The following is a 16,579-nucleotide window of genomic DNA, read 5'->3' on the forward strand; positions in this document are numbered from 1 at the left end:
TGTCTGTTTGGTATATTCAATAAAATTGTGTTCATAATTATAACTTGCAACAGTGGCAACAAATATTACCAAACTCTTGAGTACATTGATAAATCTGGTGACATGGATCTGGAGTTTATGACACAGTAGCTTCTCCAACAGCACGAACAATGACAGAGTGATTGACAACTACTGCTATGCAATGGGAACAGGGCTAACAGCTCACGGCCAAACAATTGTAACAGCATCTGGCCTGACTGCTGCAGCAAATAAGTGTGTTGTCTACTGGAAAGAAGAAACCTTTGGCAGTTCTGCCACTTCCATCGTTTAAAGACTGCATTGGCAACAGGGAAACATATTAATGTCACTCAACCATCACTTCACTGTTTATGAGGTAACTGATTCAGATCCTTTTTTTCTGTAGTGGTCTTCACATAGTGTGTTTCTGTTGTTACATAAGTTGTCCCCCATGAAGAATCTAGACATTTTGTCTTTTGGTGTTCTTGCTGCTGCCATTATTGTTGTTGTTGTTGTTGTTGTTGTTGTGGCAGTGGTCTTCAGGCCAAAGATTGGTTTGATGCAGCTCTCCATGCTATTCGATCCTGTGCAAGGCTCTTTATTTCTGAAAACTGCTGCAACATACTTCCTTCTGAATTTGCTTACTGTATTCATCTCTTGTTCTTCCTCAATGACTTCATACACTTCTGTCTAATACTAAATTGTTGACATCAATCTCTTAGAGTGTGTTCCATCAACAAGACCCTTCTTTTAGTCAAGCTGTGCCACAGATTTTACTTCTCGCCAATTCTGTTCAGTACCACCTCAGGAGTTAACCATTCTACCCATCTACTCCTAATAATTCTTCTGTTGCACTACATTTCAAAAGCTTCTGTTCTCTTCTTATCTTCCATCTTTCACTTCCATATATAGCTTAACTCTATAAAAATAACTTATAAAAGATATCCTAACACTTAAATCTGTGTTCTGTGTTAACAAATTTATCTTCTTCTGAAACCCTCTTCTTGCCATTGGCAGTCTACATTTTATATCCTCTCTATTTTGGCCATCATCACTTTGTTGCTGCCCAAATAGCAAAACTCATTTACTACTTTAAATGTCTCATTTTCTAATCTAATTCCCTCAGCATCACCTGATTTAGTTCTACTTCATTCCATTATATTTTTCTGAACTTCATAAAATGTTTTCAAATCATCATGATTATCAATCCCAGGTATCATGAGCTAATTTAGAAATTTGCCAGCATTGTAAAAGGCAATCTGAATTCTATAATACTGGTTCATAGACATCCAGGATCTTAATCGTCTTGTGAATTTTTCTGCTTCAGTCAAACATGCCAAAAACGTATGCAGCTTCAGTGATTAGAGAGTCACTCATCAGATATTTGCCAAATAAGGAAGTTTACACACAGGCTTTAAGACATTCTGATCCTTCTTCACGAGAAGTGCTTAAAATAACTCAAGCTTTCAAATTCACGTAGGAACCACAAAGCCACTGGAGGCTCAGTTCATCGAGTCCACAGTACCACAGGAAAAATGGCATACATGTGTATTAATGTATCATAAGCATATGTATGCCACGTGTATGCCGGGACACTCCTCTGTGCTGCAATTATCTCAATGGCATCATCATTACGGGTGTGCCCACAAATACCATTTTATGAATTTTAGTCTAACTGTTCATGAGACTAAATGCTACAGGGCTAAACTGTATCCTCAAGATGTGAAAATTCTTCCAGTAATATGTCAAATACCTTGGTTTCAAAATAAGTAAGAAGGGTGTACATCCTATCACGCAGCACTTCCATGCCAGATAAGGTCCTCACAGGTTCTGTGACGCTAATTGTAATGAGTTTTAGGTGGACATCACTGCTTTATTTTGGCATGCTCTTCCCTCACTCTATTTTACATTCACCCAAGAATACTACAAGGAGACAAGTTTTTTGTGGAGGGCTATGAAGGAAGAGTGCTTGAGAGTCAGTGACACTTGAACAAACTGTGTTTTGGAGGTATGTGGCCAAGTCTTTTGTAGCATGGCTTCATAGAGAGATAAATTAATAGAGTTATTACACTACATCAGCTACATTCATAAGAGCATATAGTTTGTTGTGAAAGCAGAGAAAGATATTTATCTGCCTTTCCTGGATGTTTTGGTAAGACCGAAGAATGATGGCTCTCTGGGGCATTCTGTTTATTGTCAGACTACTCATACCAGTTTGTATTTACAATTGCTGGGCTGTCATCACCTGTCCCAAACTATGATTGTGCTTAGAACACTTTCACAAAGAGCTCACAAAGTCTCAGGCCCAGACATTGGTCTAAAGAGCTTGTCCACCTGAAGACAGTATTCCAGGGAAATGTGCATTCTTCCCACCAGATTAACCATCAGTTCAGAAAGAAAAAGAAAAAAAGGTACCCTCCAAACAGGTCTTGAAAGCTATATGGTACTGACCACCCACAGTGTCATCCTCAGTCCCCCTTAGTCATCACCAGATGCAGATATGGACGGACATGTGGTCAGCACACTGCTCTCCCAGATTTTGTCAGTTGGATAAAGAAGAGAGAATGCTGGTAACATCTCTGGCTGTTAATGATCTTCCCTTTGGGGGCGGGGGGGGGGGGGGGGGGGGGCACAGTCACATAAAATTTTTTGAAAGGAATTTCTGCCAATTAGTAGTCAAACAGCAGAAACTTAAAAATAAATTAATAAAATAAAAAACCCTCTAGCTTTCCTTCCCTTTGTCAGCAATAATTCATTTAAGATAGCTAGCTGCCAACAGATGGTGCTGTACACTATACAGCTCATAGCCTGTGTGTACTCAAGCACTTAGAGCTGTCAAGTTGACAATCTGTGCAGTGGCTTATTGGAGTGACCATAAAGGTTTTTCCCATATTCACTCACTCCCACCAGCCATCATTTTGACTGCCCTATAGTAAATAAACTCACCCCCTGCAAGGGGTCTTTGCAGTCACATTACAAACTTTTCAAAATTTCCACATTTTGCTGTACAAAGGTGATGAAAATGAAAAAGAAATTTTGCTTCACATCTAGTAGTACTTCAACAAAAATGGAATCAGTTGCCATGCAGATCAAGGATTCAGTTTTGTCCAGCATGGTGGGATGATTATGGTATACAGTGTCTTTCAATGTGATCCACAAAAAATAGTCACAAGGGGCCATATCAGGTGAATAAGGAGGCCAATACATGCCTGCACCAGTATATTTGGGATAGTGCAAAGCAATGAATCTATCTCCAAAGTGTTCGTCAAGAAATGAAACACCTGTTTTGTGTGATGCAACACACCTGGTGACGTCGTATTTTGAATGGAAACATATGTAGACTGTTTCTCAGTATTGTATGTGTGTTGAAACTCTTCAAAGCAGTCTCAGTTACAATTCTTCAGACAGATTTCCTCAGATGTTGCTGATTAAAGCCAGAAACTATGATGGAATTTTCAGAAGCAACTACAGCTGGCCTTGGGCCATCATTCCCAATGAGATCATCAGCCATGCTGCCCCTTATTTGAATTTGATGAAATGCTTGTGACTAGTTTTCACATCGGGTCCTTTTATATCATTAAATCATGTTTCAGAAATGTGCCTTGTCATACTACTGTGCTTTAACCCATGACATTCCAATACCAGAAACACACTCTGTTCAATGGAATACACAGTTTGAACCACTTCTTTTGGTACACTAATGTCATTTCAATTTACCACAGAGGAACTGATCACACTGTGATTGAGAGTACTATTTATTGGTGCTATTTATTGCAGTTACAGTGCCATCTGTTGGCAGATTTTATATCTACTATTTCTAAACTTCTGTATAAACTTCTTACAGCTTTCACAATAAACATACTGTCTGTCACATTCTTCTATCTATTTTCATTTTTATGTTATTTAATTTTAAAATCAGTGAGACATTTGTTTGACATCCTATATATTATGCATGAATGAAAATACTATTACCGCTACTACTACTACTACTAATACTAGTTAAGAGAAATAAGAACTTCATGATAAAAAAATGGAAGTAATTATGTTACATTCAATTTTTAGTTTCGATTTGGGCTCATCCTGCTGCAACAGTCTCAGTCTGTGCCTTTAAACAATGGAAAATCTGGGATGGACTAACTAAATGAATGAATTTGGAATAGACTTGCTCAGAGGAGTTGTTGAGCACAGACAGGTGCTTAAAAGTAGACTGTTGGATGTTGGCTCTCAGACAACGTCCTTCATCTGATGAAGAAAGACACATGTTATCTGCTGGTATTGAGGCCAGTTGTCTGTGAGTTGTGTGTGTATGCATATCTTTTTTTATATGATGAAGGACTTTGTCTGAGAGCTAACTTTTAAATCTGTCTGTCTGCTGCTCAGTGCCTCTCCTGTGTGGAAATTTGCAATGTATCTTAATTCATACTTAAGATTTATTTTCGATTTAATTCCTTGAAATATTTTATTTTTAAAACCTAATCTGTCTTTACCTGCATGAAAGGCCACTATAGTGTATTGCTATTTTTTTTAAAATATTGCCCTTCAGACAATATCTTATTTTATTATATGCCATCAATATTTAAAATAGTAGCATCTTGACTGCTTTTAAATACAATACCTTAATGACAGGGCTTCCATTTGGTGCACCTTCTTCAACTTTAGGTGAGTAAGTTCCACAGTCCTTAAAAACTGGTTTGTTGTCATTCACATCAGTTATGAAAACAACAACAACAGCTGTGCTTGTGTGAATAGTGCTATCCCCATTAACACAACATGAACCATCATCCATTGCTGTTACATTCAGTTCATATTTGTCACGATCTAATGAAATTTCATTACCATGCAGACGTATTACACCTGTGATTTCCTCAATAACAAACTGTCCAGATGATGTCCCACCACCAACGAAACCAAAACGCACATTGTCACCATCTTTATCAGAAGCAACAACTGTAGTAACTAAAGTGTTGGGTCCTGCATTCTCATCAACATTTGGTGTGTAAACTTGTTGAGAAAACTTAGGCTCTTCATCATTTTTGTTCTTTGTGTAAATTCTTACTGTAGCAGTCCCAGTCTTTGATGGTTCTCCTGCAGAGAAAACAGATATATCAAATTGATAAGATTGAGAAATCTGCTTCAGCTGTAAATGGGAAGAAATAAAATTATTTGAAGAACCAACATAAAAGTATCGGTACACACTAATAACAATTCATGTTCATTTAAATACATGGAACTCCTTGATGTAAATTAAATATGTAAAGATCATTACCAACTGCACATCAGGGACACTGAATATCAAGCAAGCAGATAGAAAAGGATAATCACTGGCTGAGATTTCAGAGAAAGTCTTTCAGAGATCTAAAGCTCTCTCTGTCTGCCCCAACAGCTGAATGATCAGCATGACGGACTGCCGCCCTAAGGGGCCCGGGTTCGATTCCCGGTTGGGTCAGGGATTTTCTCCATTCAGGGACTGGGTGTTGTGTTGTCTTCATCATCATTTCATACCCATCCGGTGCACAGGTTGCCCCATGTGGCATCGAATGTAATAAGACTTGCACCAAGGCGGCCGGACCCGCCCCGTAAGGGGCCTCCCGGCCAATGATGCCCCCTACCTCTTTATTACATTTTTCATTCTGGAATCCAAATTCTTGACAATATTTTATTTTTCGCAGGTTAAAGTTACGTTAACCCTTTGGAACATGTACACATCTATTGAATGTTGCAACTTTATCAAATTTAAAATGAATGTAAATGGGATCATCATATGAGGTGTGTGAGAAAAGTAGTGAGACTGACAACACTGTGAGAGATCAGACAATGCTTTGTTGTTCTACTTGTGTAAACCAGTGTGTTCATCCCTTCTTGATGCTCAGTCTGAGTTTCAGCTCTGCATAGCCATCACGTGAATTTTGAAAGTGTCATCAGTGAAAGTTGTGTTTTTGCTGTGTGTTACAAATAAGGAACAGTGAAATTTAGAGGAACATTATGCCATCAGGTTTTGTGTTAAACTGGGGGAATCCATGAGTGTGACCTTTGAAAAGTTGAAAGGAAAACATTTCTTAACAAGAGCACAAGTTGCTGGCACAAATCATCTTTGGAAGGCCAAGAACGCGTTGCAGATGAACCTCGCTTAGAGAGACGTTCTGCTTCAAAAACCAACAAAATGTCAAACATATGTGTTATCTTGTAAAATTTTCCTCCAGGACAAACTATCAACTAAGTGTTTCACGAAGATGTCCTTGAAAGGTTTGGGAAAAGAGTGAATCAAGAGAGACCATACATTGCAAACATGTGGATGTTGCATCATGACAAAAAAACCTTTTACACAGCCACTTCTGTCACAGAATTTCTGACCTCAAAAGACATTTATTCCACAGCCCTCCTATTCACCTGATCTGGGTCCTTGTGATTTTTTCTTTTCCTGAAAGTGAAAAATGTCATAAAAGGACATAATTTTGGGACTCTGGAGAACATTCAAAAGAATGTGACCAACATTTTAAAGGTCCTACCAGTTGAAGCCTTTCAGAGCTGCTACCAAGACTGGGAACAATAATTCTGTCAGTGTATAGCTACTGAATGGAACTACTCTGAAGGGGACAATATTGTTTGAAAAAAAAAATTAAATAAAAACTTGGGTATATAAAAACTCAGCCTCATTACTTTTCTCACACACTTCAGAAGCAGACTGACAACTTAATCACAGTCAGGTATAACAACTGTGTTATGGGTATGAGGATAGATGGAGAGAAAAAGATTGAAAAAATCAGCCATTAACAAAAACCATTTAACAAGGTACCTTACTGCAAATGAAAGTGCCTAATGCAAATAACATTACACTTTAAAAAGTGCATTACTGGATGCCTTTCTCCTGAAAAGACATTACTGGCTTCATAGAAAGTAATGCTCTTCAAGGAAGGACTAAAAACAACTCAGCAGATGCCCTCGTAATCTCTACTTTTGAAATATATACCTCCAAGTGGAGTTGTACACTTTTTATAGGACAAAGAATACACCAGTGTAATTCCAGTGGAGTTGTACACTTTTATAGGACAAAGAATACACCAGTGTAATTCCAGTGTAGGAAAAACTTCTGAATATTTGCCTCCAGCACTATTAAATTATCAATGGTGTAATGATTCCATCTGAATCCATCTGGGGACTCCCAGAGGTCTCAGCATTCAAAAACCCATATGAAATAATGTTCACTATCAGCCTAAAAATGCCACAGACAGAGAAGTGCAGCGTGACTAAGTGTTTCCTAGTAACTTCCACTGTTCTGTGAATTGTCTGAAATTCTGGAGTGTGCCTGACTCAGGAAGTTTTCATTTTTACAACCTTTTTGTTTTTAAAAAGAGAAAAAAAGCTGCTCTGCCACTCCATGAGCCTTATCTATAAGTGTACTCAACAGTATGATGTTTCTTGATATGACCATACAAGAATGTGTACTTTTTTGCCTGAAATCCTTTATTGACTCTCAAAATTGTGTAGTAAGTGTGATGTGGTTATTGGAATTCAGGAATTCCAGCCAAAATCTTCCTTATTCTCTCTTATTCCACTTAAGGTTTTTGCTACTGCAATTTAAATGTAAGTGCAATTTCCTGCTGATGGGATACATTTACACTTCTGCAGAGCCACACATGCTTCCACAATTGCCTGGTGGGAACTCCACTCCAACAATGGACAAGTTATCTTCAAAGCTAACTGGATGATATGGAAATGGATGCTGAAGTGCCTTGATGAATAACTTTGGTAATGTGATCTACATCATCCTGTACATTGTCTCACCATTCATACACAACTTATTGGTTATCAGACATTCAGTTCATCCTGTTCTTAAATTAATGGACCATCCATGTGGCAGGCATCCTTTCAGCGAGATGAATCCATATTAAGAAATGGTAGCTTGAGTGCAAATTTTAATGACATAAGACATGAAATCAGCGCTAGTGTCCCCTGCTCATTAGACAGTCAAATTATATGGCATTCATTATGAAAATGACTCATTCATACCATTGTTTTATATGCTCTATATTTTTCGGGTTGATAGGCTGATTATGCTGAGTGTGCTGAAGTTTCATGAGGGATGACAAATAAATGATTATATGACTAAAACATTATTACAATAACATAAGTACTGAACATAAACATCAACCTCTAACAAGATTTTGTGTTTTATATGAAGAATGCTCTTTCCTTGTGGTATTAAAGTTGTTTATCTTTGACTTCAATATACAATTTTTAACATAACATTGAGTTGAGACACCATTATATCTTTCTTCTTATAACTAAGCTCAATGAAAAGCACATATCAATGCACACATGGTTAGTCTTGTGATTACTCTGTTGTGTATCTGTTTACACATTAATGGTAATTTCCTGTCTTATTTTCATTAAGTGCTGTATATTTGACAGTCAGTCTGTACATTCTCTGATGGGTTACTTTGTGACTACACTGTTTCACAATTTTATTTGTTTACAAGCATTTTTCTTTGGTACTTCTTATCCAGGAAAGGACATTATACCTACTTTATTTGATAATGGCATGTATGTTATGTTCTAAATTGTTTTTGTGTCTGGTAATTTTCATATTTCACTGTCAACTGCTGGACATTCAGTCTTCTTACAGACCACATACATCCAGTTAGCACTTCATGCAGGATGGGCATTAAAAATGTATCATTTGTTTCATAGGATTGTCTCATGCAAGCTGAACTTCGTAATGTTTTAGTTTCTTCAAAGTAATGTAAGTTACAATGTCCATTAAGTTAACTTTTCTTTTCTGATTTTTGATTTTCAACTAACTGTTTGTGCTTTTGGTTCATTTTCTGTTATTTCAATGTACCACACACTCTAAAGATGGTGTACACACAAACTCGAAAGGTAATGGCAAATAAATGATTGTAAGATCAAGACTTTACCTTAAATCTGTGGTTTACACAAATCTTGTTGTAGTCCTGTATGTGTCCCTCATACTCTGTTCAGTAAACAGGCGAGGATAAGGCATTCTATGACTTCCTACATCTACATCTACATCTACATTTATACTCCACAAGCCACCCAACGATGTGTGGTGGAGGGCACATTATGTGCCACTGTCATTACCTCCCTTTTCTGTTCCAGTTGCGTATGGTTCGCAGGAAGAACGACTGTCTGAAAGCCTCCGTGCGCGCTCGACTCTCTCTAATTTTACATTCGTGATCTCCTCGGGAGGTATAAGTAGGGGGAAGCAATATATTCGATACCTCATCCAGAAACGCACCCTCTCGAAACCTGGCGAGCAAGCTACACCGCGATGCAGAGCGCCTCTCTTGCAGAGTCTGCCACCTGAGTTTGCTAAACATCTCCGTATCGCTATCACAGTTACCAAATAACCCTGTGACGAAACGCGCCGCTCTTCTTTGGATCTTCTCTATCTCCTCCATCAACCCGATCTGGTACGGATCCCACACTGATGAGCAATACTCAAGTATAGGTCAAACGAGTGTTTTGTAAGCCACCTCCTTTGTTGATGGACTACATTTTCTAAGGACTCTCCCAACGAATCTCAACCTGGTACCTGCCTTACTAACAATTAATTTTATATGATCATTCCACTTCAAATCGTTCCGCACCCATACTCCCAGGTATTTTACAGAACTAACTGCTACCAGTGTTTGTTCCGCTATCATATAATCATACAAGAAAGGATCCTTCTTCCTATGTATTTGCAATACATTACATTTGTCTATGTTAAGGGTCAGTTGCCACTCCCTGCACCAAGTGCCTATCCGCTGCAGATCTTCCTGCATTTCGCTACAATTTTCTAATGCTGCAACTTTACCCTGGGGGCAGATCTAGCAGAGATCCATAGTGTGTTACATGTATCTAAATATCCTAGGATGGAAAATGGAGGAAAGAGCTGAGAGATTCTACGAGTATGGGAGTCTTGTGGTCACGTGTATAAACGGTTGTGGTGACAGTAAGTCTGAGACTGCAAATCGTAAGGTCCAGAGTTCAATCTCTAATTAGTCCCTGTATTTTTCTGTCACTTCTTGCATCTTTCATTTGTTGAAATGATTTGTTCATGTGAAAAATGACCAGTTGCACCATGCTTTTATTAAGCCTAATAAATCGCTATCATGCTCAAAGAAACTTTTAGATTGAGGACAGCTTTATCCCAAGCATACTGATGGCAACTACTTGTAATTTAGTGATAAGTGGAATTGGTAAGTAAGAGTCTTTGCAGCATGAGATGCTTCAGTTCTTTTATATGAGTTTGGATTCATTCATATTCCACTGAATAATTAGAGCAGTTTTAGTGCTAGTATGAGTCTTTATCATTCCAGTAAGTCCAAATATTCAAGAAATGTGTGTCAAGATCTGATGGTTCTATGGCAAATATGTTGGCCTCTGTTTTAGAGTTGCCTCCTTCAGATAAAGGAGATATTCCATGGTTTTTTTTTAATTTTGTTACCTCAATATACTATCCCTTTAAGCCTGGATTGAGTGCCGACATCTATGCTGCCACAGATGGGGCCCTCACCAAGTGTTGACTGACAGTTTACAATGCAGTTGCCTCATTGGCTGCCAACATATACCTTCAGATGTGGATGGCTTATGAAGTGGCCAACAGAAATTGTAGGTAAAGGATTAGCCATGTGCACCCCCCCCCCTCCCCCTCCCCAGATCAGTTCATCTACACACTTGATGAAGGCAACATGTCTGATCCACAAAAGATTGTGTCTACTGGACGCAAGAACTGTTCACTTAAAACCTTGACCATTTGTGATACCCATCTTTATATTCCTTCAAAATCCCCTGTTAGTCCTAATACATATGGTTGCCACACACTAGAGCAGTATCTTAGGATAAATCATATTGGTACGATGGGAGAACACTTACAGATGTGTCACAGTAGTGATGAGCGGCAGTTTATTAGGTCAGTAAACACAGAGCATGAGTAAGAGAAAACTAAGGAGTCACTGCTTGATGACAAGAACAAAATAAAGAGTCAGTTCTAGACATTAAGGAATGAGGTATACTGTATCAACCACTGAAAGGTTCACTCAGAGTCTACATTTAATCACTGAAGCAGGATTGTCTCATAGCGTTCATAACTGCCGAATCCCATGAGGCTGGGGTCCCTGGTGAGTGATGGCAGCACCTGGTGACAGCTGAGCAGGTCAAGTACATAAGGCAGGCAGTGTCCAGTAAGGCTGTGATCAGCATGTGAGTAGTGGTTACATGGTGACAAGGTAATAGCTCATGGAACATAAGGCTCTGGACAGCAGGCTCTGGTCTGTGGCAGGCAATGGCAATTAATGACGAAGGTGAGGTGACACAGGAGTGTGCTGCTGGTGAAGTCCTTCCTGGCCATGAAGGGCAGTGCTGCTTATTTGGCTGCTTGCAGAGATGGAACTTGCAGGATGGCTGGCTGGCTGTGGGGAAGGCACAGGTTAAGTAGATGCCACAAGTGTTCATGGCTGGTAAACATAAGTGTATTTAACATGCATCTTACAGAAAGTGCTGCACAACCCTGTAGCACCAGTATCACTCCAGGCAGTGCCATATTCATGGACCTAATTCCTACACTTGTCACATGCCACTTGGAAACAAACAGCCACAGGTTAAGTAGATGCCCGGCAGAGGCATACACAGAAAATTTCCAAGTGGAATGTGACAAGTGTAGGAACTAGGTACATGAACATGGCGCTGCCTGGAGTGGTACTGGTGCTATGGTGTTGTGCAGTACTTTGTGTAAATTGGCTGGTAAATATGCTTACTTTTACCATCCACAGACATGGACACTTGCGGTTTTTTTTCTGACTACCAAGTTGTGGTGAGACAGCCACCAGACTGTTGTATGTGGTGCTTAATTTTGCAGTGGTACTGCACTGGGATATTCCACCCCATCCCCCCATAAAGGAGAATTGGTGAAGCTATATTGAGTAAGCAAGGCAAGAGGCCACAGGCACAAGACTGTGGCAAGGATGTGGCAGTTGATGCCATGGTGAGGGCATGGCAGAGTGCCCTCACAAAAAAAGCCAGCCATGGCTGCTCCATGAAGCATAAAGAGCAGCTTTGGGCACGGCCGGAGGATGAGAGTGGGCTGGTGGTGAACGAGGAGGAATCCCACCAGGTGTAGACCCTTGGATGGCATCAGCATTGTGCAGAATCCTCTCCCTGAAAACATCACAGGTGCATAAAATATGAGATGCAAGACCTGGCCAATGTTACACTCCTGGCAGGAGTATGACCAGAAGCATTAGGCACAAGAGACATGACCTTGGGCAGTGCTGTGGTGATTGCTGTAGTCTTTGGGAAGTGCTGTGGTGATTGCTGGACAAGGCCCCAGTGTAACCAAGATGGTGGCAGTGCTTGATGACCAGGTGTGGGCACAAGTTCCAGACCAGTAAGAAATGGAATGTAAGGCCCATAGCGGAAGAAATGCCAAGAAATTGAATGGAACACAAAAAATAGAGAGGTGAACCTGTGACTGATAGGAAGCAATTGCACAAGAGAAGACGAGAGGGTATGTGTGGGAGTGCATGCATGAGTGTGAGCATTTGCATAATGAGGGGCACAGTGGTGCACGGTGCATGTTGGAGCATGAAGAAGTGCTTTGGCACACATTCAAGTGCTCAGCACACACACACACACACACACACACACACACATGCAACTGTGCCCCTACATGGTTCCAGGTGGACACAAGGCCTGTGCTGCATTTCGGCAGATGAACTTGTTTGAGGGTGGGGGTTGTTTTGGATGGGTTGTGGCTTGGGGATGTGAACTGGGAAGGGTATAGGATGGAAGAAGGGGAAATTGTTGGGTGGAGGGTGTGGGGACAGTAGGTTACCAGAGATTGAGGCCAGAACAGTTACAGGAGAAAATGGGTGTTGCAAGGATGACACCCATCTGCATTGTTTAGAGAAGCTGATAGAAAGGATCTGGATGGCCCAGGTTGTGAAGCAACCATTTAAATTAAGCATGTTGTGTTCAGCGGCATGTTGTGCCACAGGATGGTCAACTTTGTTCTTGGCAACTGTTTGGCAGTGCCCAGTCATCCTGATGGACAAATGGTTGGAAGTCACATCAACATGTAGAAAGCTCATGGCAGATTTGGTATTTAGGACTGGAGTGTGAGTTGCTTGGTGGGTAGATTGGACAAATCTTGCACATGTATCTTCCACAGGGGTAGGATTCCTGTGGCAAGTGGATGGGAGTGGGAGTGCCTTAGGGATGGACTAGGATATCGTGTAGCTTGGGTGGGCAATTGATCACCACTTAAGGAGGCGTGGGAAGAATCTTGGGGTGGAATTCCCTCATTTCAAGGCACGATGATTAATAATCAAGGCCTTGACAAAAGATGTGGTTCAGTTGTTCCAGTTCGGTCCCTCCAAATTCAGGTCACTTGCAGCATATACCACTTCCCACCAACTGCAACACCTATGCATCACATACCTAGCCCATGCACCTATCAACCCTCCCTCCCCAAATTCATACCCGGCAAATCAACTGTCTCCCTCTTAGCTGCTAGCCACCCACCTCCAACCCCTCTTCCTGCCTCCCACTACGCTCCCCATCTACCCATCCTACCCAGCACAATCCCTACCTTAACCTAGTCCACCTGCTGAAATGCAGCACTGACATTGTGCATCCAGCCGGCACTATGTAGGTTTTTGGGGCATAGGTGCATATATATCAAAAGTGTTGGTATGTTGATAGAGACACTAACAAACACAAACACACACACAAAATTCAAGCTTTCACAACCCACGGTTGCTTCATCAGTAAAGAGGGAAGGAGAGGGAAAGATTAAAGGATTTGGGTTTTAAGGGAGAGGGTAAGGAGTCATTCCAATCCCGGGAGTGGAAAGACTTACCTTAGGGGTAAATAGGGACAGGTATACACTTGCACACACACACGTAGCATGTGAAAGTTGCTGGATTTGGACGGGTTACTCCTGTAACTGAAATATCAGATCTGAAGATGGTTCTGAATGAACCGAAACCGGTCATATGAATGATAATAAAAAAAATTGCAATCAAGACAGATTTTAAGTAACATAAAATCACTGATTGCTGTTATCCCATAAGACATTATGTCTGTTTTTGCAAACACACTTATCCATCCCCTCATATACAGACACAAGCAGACATATCTGTGTGTGTGTGTGCATGCGCGTGCAAGGTGGCTGTTTGTTTCCTATTACAAACAAAATTAATTTCTAATGTGGCATTTCACATGCCCATTCAGTAGAGTGGTCTCAGATTAGCCTATTGAAATATGTGTTTAATCGATATGTGTTAACAGGGAAATCAAACACGAAAAGTAACCAGCACTCCAGCAGCGACTCATGTCACGGCCTAGTACCATCGTGTAGCAGAAATGCTCAGTCATTGCCAGGATACTGTTTACTTTTTCTGTTTAGTTGCCCCTGTTAATGCACAGCAATAAAATGAATCTGGGACAGCTCTGTCAAATAGGCATGTACAATTCTGCTTTAAAAATAATTTTGTTTGCAACAGGAAACAAACCAATACTTTCTGTCAAACAGAGGGTAATTTATAAACTTCACTGCCATGCATTTCAGTTGTTTATGTTAAAGAAGTTTGAATGTTACACCATAACTAAGGTGAAAAGATCTGGAAATTATCAATAAAGGCTGATACCAGTAATCACCTATATTAAATTGCAGTTATAGTTAGCTATAACTTTCCAACAGTTCCTTTTTCTCTCCACCTACATTGTCTGCCGTAATAAAAAGCAGCTACTTTGTAAAAAGCCAGTGCCCCTTCTCTTACCCTACTCAATTAATGATGTATCCAACTTCAAACAGAACCATTATATAGCTTTACACAAACCATCATCAGCTACCTATGTACTGGCAAAGTCAGTATTGTTTAGTAAAAATATTTGAGTTATGGATAATTTACATTTGTGAATCATGTTAAATTGTAGGAGTGGCTAATGAGGTATTCTTTTAATTTGTTTTTGAATATCTGGAATTTTCAGTTTTGCTGCTCAATGTCTTACAATAAATAATACAGAATTTAAAACCCCATTCTGAACATTAGATGTGGATACATAGTCTTTACTTCTAGTATTATGGTTGTGTACTGCACAGATTATACTAAATCCACTCTTTTATTGACCATGAGTACCATTAATGAGTATATGTTTTGGAAAATAACTGTAAGAAATGTCCCTCAACATGCTGCTGCAAGACATCTGGTTATATCAGCTTTGCACAGTATTCTTATTGCTCAGCTGTGTAAGTTAAATACTTTTTTGGCATTAGATGTATTGCCCTAGAAGAGTATGACAAAAAGTATGCATAGTATGCCACCAATTTCATCTGCAGTTGAACACAATTTGAAGTGCAACAAAGGCAAACTGAATTTTGTGTTTAATGTTTCCATGTGCTGGTGCCACTATTGTTTATTATCCAACTGGATGTCTAGGAACATCATGCAGGGAGCTTCATTCACTGTCTTCTCATTTTTATATTGGTATGACTACCAACTAGCCACCCACCAGGATGAACAGCCACTAAAAAACTGTGGCCAAGGGCAAAGTAGATCACCCTCTGGCACAACATCCAGCTGAACATAACATACTTGATTTCAGTGACTGCTTCACTACCTAAGCCATATGGATCCTTCCCTCTACCACTAGCTTTTCTGGACTGTGCAGTAGCAGTTATCCCATTATTTTCCCAATCTCAACCTACAGTAACATACTGACCCCACAACCTTCACCCAACAGTTTCCATCCCTTTTGTCCATCATCTCCTCCCCATTATCATCTCACATCCCGTTTATTTGCAGCCCTCTGCCAAGACATCCACCCATCTTATCACGCTCCTATCCTTTTTTGCTCCTTTTTTCCCCCACATCCTTGCTCACAACTTCCTGATACTGCACCTGTTGGCAGTCTAGTCCCTGCACACTACCAGACAGCATTCGTCACTCTCCCCACCTGTATACTACCATCGCTTCCCCTCCCCACCCCCTCCATATTGTTGTTGCATCCTATGTGATAGTTGCAGTCTAGCCTGAGATGCTGGAGTTGGCAGTCTTGTGTGCATGAGGTGTGCTTGCTTGTGTGTGTGAATGGTACATGCATCTCTTTTACTGATGAATGCTGTGGTCAGAAACTTTATGTAAGTGTCTTTTAATTGTACCTGTCTGCAACTTTTACTTTCCATTTTTAAAATGTGCTGGTATTGCTAAGAAAGTGCTGAAACATATTTTTAGGGTCTGGACCTTAGTTAGAGGACAGTAAATTTATAAAAAAGCATGCTGCTATTGAAAGTAAAGAAAAGTAAAGAAATTTTTATTTTTGTGTGTATTGTCTCCCAGTTGGTAGTATATGTTACTAAAACTCCATTGGTGGTGCTAGGGTTAAACTTAGAAAGTGAGTATGGCAGTCATTATAATTTCAAAGTATTCCAACAATATCACTTAGCTGGACAACCAAGAGCTTTTAGCAACATATTTGTCCTTAAAACATTCTGATGTAAGAAAAATTGACTATCTAAATGGAATTAAGTATGAAGGTGGCAATGTTTTTACAAACAATAAAGAAATTATATAGTAGC

At 40.0% G+C, this 16,579-nt stretch overlaps 1 protein-coding gene across 1 annotated transcript in view; it reads right to left on the bottom strand.

The window, feature by feature from the left end:
* The window catches only part of LOC126088435 (neural-cadherin-like), a 255,786-nt gene that overhangs the window by 110,438 nt on the left and 128,769 nt on the right, over positions 1 to 16,579 (bottom strand). Inside the window, exon 6 of the mRNA XM_049906577.1 lies at positions 4,613 to 5,082. Coding sequence (XP_049762534.1) covers positions 4,613 to 5,082 — 470 coding nt within the window. The remainder of the gene's footprint in view (positions 1 to 4,612; positions 5,083 to 16,579) is intronic.

Source organism: Schistocerca cancellata, chromosome 6 (genome assembly GCF_023864275.1).
Source record: "Schistocerca cancellata isolate TAMUIC-IGC-003103 chromosome 6, iqSchCanc2.1, whole genome shotgun sequence".
NCBI classification, from domain to species: Eukaryota; Metazoa; Arthropoda; class Insecta; order Orthoptera; family Acrididae; genus Schistocerca; species Schistocerca cancellata.